General features: G+C 36.8%; 1 protein-coding gene across 1 annotated transcript in view; it reads right to left on the minus strand.

The window, feature by feature from the left end:
• LOC144445245 (uncharacterized) overlaps positions 1-1037 on the minus strand; it is a 7901-nt gene extending 6864 nt beyond the window's left edge. Inside the window, exon 1 of the mRNA XM_078134788.1 lies at positions 777-1037. Coding sequence (XP_077990914.1) covers positions 777-1037 — 261 coding nt within the window. The remainder of the gene's footprint in view (positions 1-776) is intronic.
• Between the last annotated feature and the right edge of the window lie 10302 nt (positions 1038-11339).

Genomic DNA, 11339 nt, shown 5'->3' on the forward strand with positions numbered 1-11339 from the left:
CAGACAGACAGACAGACAGACAGACAGACAGATAGATAGACAGACAGAAAACAAAAACAAACTTATCAGAATCCTTTAAGTACGGAGTAGTATATACAATGCGATACTTAGTATATATGTCATATGATTTGTATTGATGGATTAAAGTGTGAATACATACAAATAGATTTGTAATGTAACGGAAAGAATGAGAGAGAGAGAGAGAGAGAGAGAGAGAGAGAGAGAGAGAGAGAGAGAGAGAGAGAGAGAGAGAGAGAGAGAGAGAGAGAGAGAGAGAGAGAGAGAGAGAGAGAGAGAGAGAGAGAGAGAGAGAGAGAGAGAGAGAGAGACAGAGACAGAGAGACAGAGAGACAGACAGACAGACAGAGAGACAGACAGACAGACAGACAGACAGACAGACAGACAGACAGACAGAGAGAGACAGGGAGAGACAGAGAGACAGAGAGACAGACAGACAGAGAGAGACAGAGACAGTCAGAAACAAGCAAACAAACAAACAAACAGACAGACAGACAGACAGACAGACAGACAGACAGACAGACAGACAGACAGACAGACAGATAGACAGACAGACAGACAGACAGACAGACATGGAGAAAGACGAACAGCTGCAGAGACAGACCAACAGAGATAAAAAGACATATGCAAGTGAAGTGAAATGAATTTCGGTTTTCTAAGCATAATAAATGTAGCCCAGACGAATTCAGCCTCGTTTTAGTTTTACTGAACGAGAAAACCTATATGCATATCTCGTCCTGATTGGTCAGTATTCATACCTTTAGTAGTACTATATAGTTGAACGGTATTCGCATTCCCTGGCCAGCTTTCTTTAACGGTGCCATGTTTGCTGTTCTGTCTTCCGGTGAGTCCCAGGATTTGGCTTCTAGATCCACATCATACTCGACAGGTAAAAAACCTTGGTAATCATACTGATCTGGTATTCCATTTTCGTCGTCGTCTGCAGTAACTATGGTAACCATCAAAGCCGGCAACAATAAAGCGATTGCCGCCAATAATGATGTATGACTTCTCTTCATATTTCAAGTGGTCGACTCAAACCTGCAAACGATATTAGGGGAGAAACGAAGTTGTCTTGGTGTTTCACTTATAGGACACGGTGTTTTTAACACAAATATCCATACAATTCAACTCAAGACTAACAATAACAGAGACACAACACACAAATCAAACAGCAGGATCCTTTACCCATTCACATTGAAAAATGATAAGCATTGATATTTGTTTACAGTGTAGTTAAAACTGGAAACATTACATGGACTTGATGATTTCAATGGCTTCAATTGTTTACTTTCTAATTGATAATCTGCATCTGTGCGCGACACTATGATTGTGTCCCGTGTCATGAGTGAAACGCCACGGTATCTGTATTTCTCCTGTAGTTCATAAATAGATCTTACAAGGCCATTCATCAATGTTTGTTCATAACTGGATAATGATGATAATGATGATAAATAATTAGATATTATTCCCCAATACTCGTGACCTGAGGGGCCTTTGTCACTACTCGTCTAGCGACTCGTAGTGACAACCCTTAGGTCACGAATATTTTCCGGTTGAATGAAGAAAAATATTGTTGAATAACATAATTATACCAGCGCCAGTGACATTAAAGAAAAATCAGGGAAAGTAATGGTAATTTTGTGCGTTTTGACTCATATTTCGAACACAGCAGAACCAGTGACGTAGACACGCGTTACCGTGACGTAGAACTACCAGAGTATATATTCCATATTTTTTGTTCAACTTGACTCGTGAATGGTATAATGTATGATGAACACTTGCAATACGTCCAGAGTTGAATCATTTGTAGCATATAATTTGTATTTCTTGAGGACTCAGATCCAATTAGTCCGTGTAAACAAAAACACTATGTGCCTTCTCAGACCACTATAGTGAATTAATAATAAATGCCAGGCAACGGATTTAATCCCAGGTTCTCGAAGTAATACTATTATCTTTATCAGTGAAGCCATTAAAGGATTTCTTAGGATGATTCCTTTGCTCAGGACGAACTACTTCCTAACTCTACCAGACAACATTTTTTTTCACATCTTGATTATAATCCTCCTTATCCGAACTTATATATCCAATTTGCACGGTCATTTTGTTTTAGTAAAGTTCACTGTCCGTCTGCTGCAGCATGAAAAGCGTTGTCCAAACTTAAAATGACGACAAAATCAAAAGACTGTACAAAATTTAATGGTCACTTCTCAAAATCGACAAATTTAATGCAGTATCTTGGAGTACTAAAAGCCTGTACAGTATTTTGTCTTTACAGTACATTGTGACTATAAAGCTATAGCCAGTATAATGCATTCTTTCTCAACGTTCGCTTTGTTACATTTACTTACAGTATTACAATTTTCTTTTCAAGGTCAAGAATGTTCACTGATTAGGTTTTGTTTGTGTGTTAATATTAACTGTTTACTTTTTATTTTGAGAGCGACCGTTGATAGTGTATGTAATGTAAATAAAAGATCGTTGTCGCTATAAAATAAATGTATCGTGGTAGATAGGATATAAGATAAGTGACGTGTATGGGGGATGAACCTTCGTCCAATCAAACAACAGCTGTTGCACGCTTATAAAGTTCCCATGCCGATTCATATAGTTCTGTACAAAGAGATTGTTACGTTGATACCTTGATGAACAATCGTGTCGAACCATACAAGATGATAATTGGATGTTATTCCCCAATATTTTTCTTTATTCACCCAAGGAAAATACGAGTGACCTAAGGGGTCTTTGTCACTACGGGTCGATAGACGAGTAGTGATGACAACCCTTAGGTCACAGTATTTCCAGCTGAATGAAGAAAAATATTGGTGAATAACATCCAATTATACCAGCGCCAGTAATATAAAAGAAAAATCGGGGAAAGTAATGGTAATTTTGAACGTTTTGACTCATATTTCGAACATGGCAGAACACGTGACGGAGACACGCGTTGTCGTGACGTAGAACGACCAGAGTATATACTCCATATTTTTTGTTCTAAATGGTTCGTGCATGGTGTAATACCTGGCATTTTGGCATTGAATTTATTACGATTATGTGTCGTATTTATACCGTGAGCCACACAGATCAATGACAGTGATGCAGTTATAAAATTAATGAACATGGGATCTAATATTCACTGAATTACAGTAAACCTGGAAATTTCCACTAAATACTTATTTTCGCTTATTTTACTGGAAAGCAAAATTACAAAAATAAGTAGCGACTATAATGCCTACTTGTACATGAAAACAATGTACCAGTCTGGTAATAAGTAAAAAAAAAAATAGTCCTTGAATGAGAACTAGCTGAAGACTGTAAAACCGCAAAATTTTCTCGTGGCGATAATATCTTGGTTTACACACCTGTATTTATCGGTTCACTATAATTGTGGTCAGAGGCAGTCGTTTGCGTTAGCCATTTGCAGGAAAATAATTTAGAATACATTATATATTTATAAAGTACTATACTTTTAAAAAAAAACCCGCCAACACAATTGTAATGTAAAGAATTACCAGTGAAAATAGACAAAAGGTTCTACTGATATATGCCCCAATACGTTACTATGTCCAAGACTGAGATATCGAATTTTGAACTAGTTAGCTTTTCATTCCCTAGTATGGTTAAATCATATTGATTTACCCAATAAAAATTCAGCTGTGTTGGTAAATCATAGTAAACGTTAATCCGATACCATATTGATTCACATATACACGTACAGAGTTAAGTTTCTCAATTTTAACCATAGACCCTACACGAAAGTGTCGGGTCTATCTTTTCACTCCATCCGTAAGATATGTATTACCATTTGTTCTGAAATCGCTTCTTCATATTAACTTAGATTAGACATTAGACTTCAAGAATCTAAAAATGGGTCATCTAAAAACATAACGAATGAACAATTTATAATATGTAAAACATTTTTTACTGGTTGATACTGATAAACATAAGAGGGATATTGTGTTATCCTGGTAACTAAACTGCAGTAATATCCCATCGTTTATTCGATATGGTAGGTGGAGACCACGTGTACATTACTTAGAGAATAGAATACAACTCACCGGTGTTTCAGTATGGATATACAACGTGTCCCAACTCACTGCTAACGGTTGAATGGGGTCACTTAGGATACACTTTTTAAGATATTAAGAATCGTGTGGCAGAAGGCGACTGGTATAAGCATATCTGACGTGTTGGGTGTCCCATTGGTCGGTTTGCTATCAAAGTAAACGATAGAGAAAATAATCTTATAATTCATAGAGATAATATCTATAGATGATGTGTACTAGTATAATAGCGACGAGTCCATCCGGTCTGTACGACACCTGTCTTTGATACACAGATCTGATAACAGTAACGCCGCCACGTGCCATAACTTGATATAGTAACAAATAACAGTTTTAATAAAACTGTGAGTTTAGGAATAGGTGCAACGAATACTGGTAGTGATATATAGTGTATGTATATGTTTTAGTGACTCGCTGGTTATTTGTACTGTACTGTACTGTACTGTACTGTACTGTACTGTACTGTACTGTACTGTACTGTACTGTACTGTACTGTACTGTACTGTACTGTCATATCATGGCGAAATTCAATATTCAGAGCCTATGTGTTGTCCTCGTGTGGACTATGTATAGTTATATAGTACAGTATCGAAAGTTCATTTCCAGGTGAAAATGCAGACCCATAGTCAGTGCTACCTCTGACTTGATCAGAGCTGAAAATATTGCAATTGTATTTTTTGCATTTCATTATAATGCCCTCATATCTGGACAAAAATTAATTATTCATTGTTGGGCAAATACATGTAATTGTGTTTGTAGAAAGTGGAGTTATGTTATATTTAAAAAAAATAATTTTGAATGACTATCCGCCTACCTTGTTTTCTTTATGACAAAAACTAACGACAACCCAACACTGAGTAAGTACATTAATTCACAGCAACACCATTCGTGTGTATGGTATGACGTCATACTTCTGTGGGTAAATGAAATGTTGTAAATAGGGTAGCTAGGTCGGAATTTTAGTTTATTTTACTGAAAAATTACTTCGATTCCAAGATAAGATACTCGTCGGTCACAATACTTCTGTATTAGTTTGATGAAATGTAAAGAAGTAAATGAACACAATCATACCTAATTAAGTAGACGAACATATTATAATCTAAAAAGACCTCTCTGAAATACGATTTTTAAAAAAAGTGATTAAAGATGAGGCCAAGGCATGAAGGTGTACATGGAAATAGAACTAAATAGTTACAATTTTACCTTTTTGCATGAAAAATAATGTTTAGCTTAAACTAGGAGAAATGATGATGCCTTGGCTTTTCACACATGAGACAATACGTTTTTTACACACACACACACACACACACACACACACACACACACACACACACACACACACACACACACACACACAAACAAACAAACAAACACACATACACATACACAAACAGACAGACAGACAGACAGACAGACAGACAGACAGACAGAGATAACTTAAAATGCAAAAGAAACAATTATAGGTATTAATGTAAACAAATATTAAGGTTTATCACTTTTCAATGTGACTCAGGTAAAAAATTCTGCTGTGTACGTGTGTCGGGTGTCTCTGATATTGTTAGCCTTGAGTTGATTTGCGTCTATATCTCTGTGTGTGTTTTAAAAAACAAAACAAAAACAAAAACATAGTGTCCCATGTCAGTTTAACACCAAGGCAACTTCATTTCTCCCGTAAAAGTGTAATGTGTTAGTTCTAGCTCTCTCGGATAGAAGAAAGTCACTACGTCATAAACCAATTTCTGTCATGTGATAAGATATTACAACATTTTCGTGAACATGAGCTACTACCAATCGACCCGGCTTCGGCCACTCCCCAAACCATCCCATTGACATACCAACGCTTTAGTACAGTTTTACTTTCATTTCTGTCCGTTTAAGTCACTTATATCCGTCATTCATTTCAATAGCGGGGATTGGGCAGGTTTAAATCAATTAAAGCAATTTTGATAAAATGTAACGGGAAATCAAATGATTTTCATGACAAAGGAGCCTGTCACCTGTAGACTTGAAGGACTAACACTACTACACTATTTCTGCTATCCTAACTGTAGCCTACCTGTAGACTTGAAGAACTAACACTACTACACTATTTCTGCTATCCTAACTGGCATTTTGATTTTTTTTTGTATTTTCGCTCATCCTTCCATGTCTGTCTGATTCTTTAGTTACGATGGTATTAAGTACATGTACATGTATTAAGTTGGTATTGAAAGGAGGGAAAATTTAAAAAAAAATCAAAATGTCAGTTAGGATAGTGGAAATAGTATTCATTTAAGTCTACAGGTGGGTTAATGATAAAAGTGGACTATGTTATGTTACATTGTCAGTACAGTGCAATCTGTGATTTAATTCCCTCTTTGTAGGGTTAAAGCCTGTTTTACGTCTGTTCCTTGAGAATGTGTGATACATATTGGAAATTGAAATGTGGCTACAAGTAAATTTCACCGACACGGATTCTTACGTTATTCCCACCACTAGATTAACTCATAGGGTCAAGCACTCAGATCTGTTGAACTGTGGGGGTGATAAGGTTGACACCGTGATGTATTTGGTTACACCATGGACTCTAATGTGGTTATGCGGTGTTCAAAAGTTCGCCCCCTCGATGAAAGGAAATTCACATTAGCACGTATCCTGACAAAGAGTACTTTATTCACTGAACTAGGTTACAGGCAGTACCACAGACGACCTCTAAGGCCAACCAGTGCACTCGAACAAAGCGGGCGATAATAGAATCGTTCTTGAAGATACAAAACAACGGATAAGAGATCTCCAGATTGCGTGGGGGTTTACTACTGGTAGAAAGTGAGATTAACATTACAGATATAGAATCTATTCTAGAAAGGTCTGCACTAAGTCCGGCTATACACAATTGGTACATTTGGCGCTCATCTCCTCCATATCAAGTTTTCAATTTACTTACTGTTACCATGGTAACGGTACGATAAAATGATGAATATTGAATCATTTACAGTAGTGTCACATTGCCGCTTTTATTTTGAAGAGTTTGGATTTCCGGGCCTACTGGAAGTATCATTCACACGTGTCCAAAGGTCTGTATGACGTCTGCTGTTAGCTCATAGTGAGTGGTCGGAGATGCCAGCAACGGTTATCTTCTTGACTCCCACATAAAACCATTGTGTATGTAGTTGTCTGAGAGACTCCTACTTGCTTTGTAAATTGATAAGAACGTACTCTGTCTCAGAACTACGTGTGTAGGTGTTGTCTTCACGTACATGTGTCCGTATGTATGTATGTATGTATGTATGTATGTATGTATGTATGTATGTATGTATGTATGTATGTATGTATGTATGTATGTATGTATGTATGTGTGTGTATGTATGTACATTTGTATGTATGTATGTATGTATGTATGTATGTATGTATGTATGTATGTATGTATGTATGTATGTATGTACGTATGTGTGTGTATGTATGTATGTGTGTGTATGTGTGTATGTATTAATGTATGTATGTGTGTGTGTGTAAAATCATCACCATCACCATCATCATCATCATCATCATCGTCGTCATCATCATCATCATCATCATCATCATCAACAACAACAGCAACAACAACAACAACAACAACAACAACAACAACAACTATTACAAGAATAGCAAAAGGATGTGGATTGTGATGTGTATAATCAAATAAATAGAAGATACAGAATCAAAACATAACATACTCATTTTAAGTCAAAGTACATGTAGAATTGAGGAAGAAACACGCTGTACTTCCAGGAATACATACTGAGAATAGTGACTATGTAAATATATATAGAGAGTCAATAACAACACCAACTGTTATTTATAGAGGAATTTATGACTCTGTATGACGTAGAAATATTAGTTGTAAATCATTTTGATGTAACTATATATGAAACAGTACTGATATAAATCTCTCACATTTCCTTTGGCTACATTTCTTAAATTAAAATATCACTGCCAGAAGATCTGAACCTCAAAGTTCCATTATCACACCCCAGATTTTTCCTGTGTTGTCATATATATTTTCTTACTGATTACTAATACATTCAGTGGCAGTGGCCATTAACTTGGCTGGATGTTAACTAAAATTACTACTTCAAGAAATCTGATAATGGTGACCCTCTTAAAAAAAGCATCTATTTCAAGTTTCTCTGCCTCTCCTTTTCCTCCTCTCTATCTTCTTTTTATTGGATTCCTGGTAACAACCATTTCTCAGCTTCTCTACACAATTGGCATTCTCAGCCCCCCCCCCCCCCCACTTGAATAACTTCCGTCATGGAAAAAAACTCTGTTCGTGAACAAGTATTGTCGATGCCGTCGACAGTCCATGGCCAGACATTTGATTATTCTTTCCAGAGAGGGTGCTATTCCACAGAATATATATTAAGGGCGGGCGAATTTTTTTTTGAATTTTGATGTCGGATCTGAAAATATGGGTCGGTCGGGTAATGAGAAATAAAAATAGGTCCACTCTAATGTTCATTGTTGCCAGCTACTTCTCAATCGTGTCATTCGACTGACAAAGTCGTCATTGTTAGCGCTCCACGTCACTTTCACCAGTAAAATTGTAACGGCAGTAACGGAGACTACTCTATCAACAGCACCTGAAATAATTTGCCTGCTTCAGTTTTTAACAACAAATTAAACACTCGTGGCTCTTTCTAAAACAATTTGTATAGTCTATTAGCACTATGTGTGCAGACTACAAATATACAACGGGTGTGACCCTTGACATTGATTGACTCTCTAACACTTATGGAACTTGTCAAACTGTAGTCTTTCAAAAAGTCCACCTTTTTTTCGAAAGCTTTATTTTGTGTCTTTCGGTAATGAAACCGAACTAAACTGATAACCCATTTTGTTACTACAGTATACTGTATACTATTTCAATTTCAATTTTAATTAATTAATTTACAGCGTGTACATGCTCTAACCTATAACCTATGATTGAAGTACTTTGCCGCCATTTGACTTTTGATCATCTCATAGGGTAATGTGTCACGTGACTTTAATGACAGGAACTCTTTACCATAGGGACCACATGTGTATTATCTTGAATAATGTCCCTGGTGTCTTCCATATAATGTTCACTGTTCTAGAAGGCACGCCTCATGATATTGACTAAACATTTCGGATTTATTTTCTCGCTAATATTTGACATTAACTACCGAGGTGACTCATAATTGACATAATCTGAGCTATAGAAAGTAATTTCCAGATAACGACGACCACTCTGGGGACAAAAAAACAGTAGAGGTTGTAAAACGATGACGTCACGGTCACTTTCATACGTCACAGTTCGAACACCATGGGGTATGATGTCACTCCTACCAAGAGAATGACTGGAATTTTTTACAATGTTTTTGAATTCGGAGAATTACAATTAATATACATTGAGTGGTGTGGGAAATCTTACGAATTCCATTTTTCTCATTACTAATGTTAATTATAAACTACTGGTATAAACTTGTGGATAAGAATGGTATCATTAGATACGAACCCTATGTGCCAATGTCAACCCGTGTGTGTGTATGTGTGCTGCTATCTTTCTTTCCTAAAATAATGATTTGTCTGATAATCCACTATTATAGATACTTAGACTTTAAATCACTGCTCTTATAGCTTGTTACAATTTGTAAGTTGGCCAGATCGTTACGTTTTTGGACAAAGAAATTGTTCAGAGACTGATCAACTTGTAAAGCAGACGTCTTTGAATTAGTATTCACTGAACCTGAGATCACGTGCATGACGTGCACTGAGACTGAACAAAAAAAGTCGTAAAAAGCGGCCCTTTCATTACAATAAGAGTTGAAGTGGCTGTAACTTTTCGGCCTTTATAACCCCGTTCTCATTCTGTCAGCCGACTGCCCGAATTCTGCACATGTTATGAAGCACGTATTTCAATCACAATCACCGGTCTAGTTCCCATAACGGCATTGTTACGATTTATACCTCCACTCACACCACGCTGACATCATGATCCAGGCTACAACCACTGGAATGACTCGTTCTACATGCAGTACAGCCCAAAGGGACACGTATTATAATTGCATAAATTGCTATTTTCCTAAGAAAACATCACACGAATCCCGATACTACAAATGTATCAATTTATACTCTATACAATAAGATAACTTGGTGTTCTTTCCGTAGATGTAGGGGAGATGTATTCAAGTCAAAACATTGCCATATTTAGACTGTAGTCAAGGAAAACAACACTCTAAGAGGCACAACACGCCCCTATGTTACAGCCCAGTTTGTAACGTGTATTGATAACGTTCTACCTGCAAAGTTCAAGCATTATTGTTCAATGGACATACATTTCAGTGTAAACAACTTAAAGGTTCGTACTGATGACATTGTCCATGGAATAAAATTGGTGTTTCATCTGTTTTAGCTCCATCCAATTTATCATCTGTAGAATGGAATGATTGACTCAAAGTACCGACTATAATGGGAAGCTGTGACCGTGCGTCTGTTTGTGACGTGGTGGTTGTTTCTGTAGTATTAGCCTGTCATGGCTTGAAATTGCTGATTAACTTTTTCATTCTAAAAGGCGACATATACCTGTACTTTTAAATCAGTTGTTCTACTTAATAAAGCATGTAAAAACATGAATATATGTCGAGTACAATTAGTTTTTATATGAAGGTGACAATCTGTACGTACCATCGACATTATTTAAACTTGCTAAAATAACAAAAGGTTCGTACCAGATACGAGAAAGTGTGTATCGATGCGTGGTCACATTGAACAGGAAAGAAAAGTAGCAGGGGTACGTTTACTGTGATTGTTTAATGGTCATGGGTAATTTAAATATCAAAATGAAAAAGCATTTTAGGTGATCGGAGCATTTTTGTCAGTTTTTAGTTGAGTAAAAGAATTCATCGCAAAACTGACAGCGGACTTCAAACTATATATAGTTAGAGGTTTACCCCGGCATACCTCTGTTAATGAATAACGGTGTGTCATGGACAAGGCCCTGGAACGACGTGACAGTGCGCTTGTACATGTTAAAAAATTTCGCCGAATATGGAATGGTCGTGACTTTCAGTTTTGCTTTGTCATCACTTAGAGGAACTTTACTCAGTCGTTTTCCCGGTACAAAAGTTCAAAAAAGAATTCTTTACTAATCAGTCGACGTCTTCAAGTTTTGTATTCCCGGATCCCTACATGGCCATGGTGTGACAACGCTGGCATATTCATCACGACGTCCCCACATATCCCCCGAACCGTTTATTGAATCTAACGTCATCGGTT

The sequence above is a fragment of the Glandiceps talaboti genome, chromosome 14, assembly GCF_964340395.1.
Source record: "Glandiceps talaboti chromosome 14, keGlaTala1.1, whole genome shotgun sequence".
In the NCBI taxonomy this organism is placed as follows: Eukaryota; Metazoa; Hemichordata; class Enteropneusta; family Spengelidae; genus Glandiceps; species Glandiceps talaboti.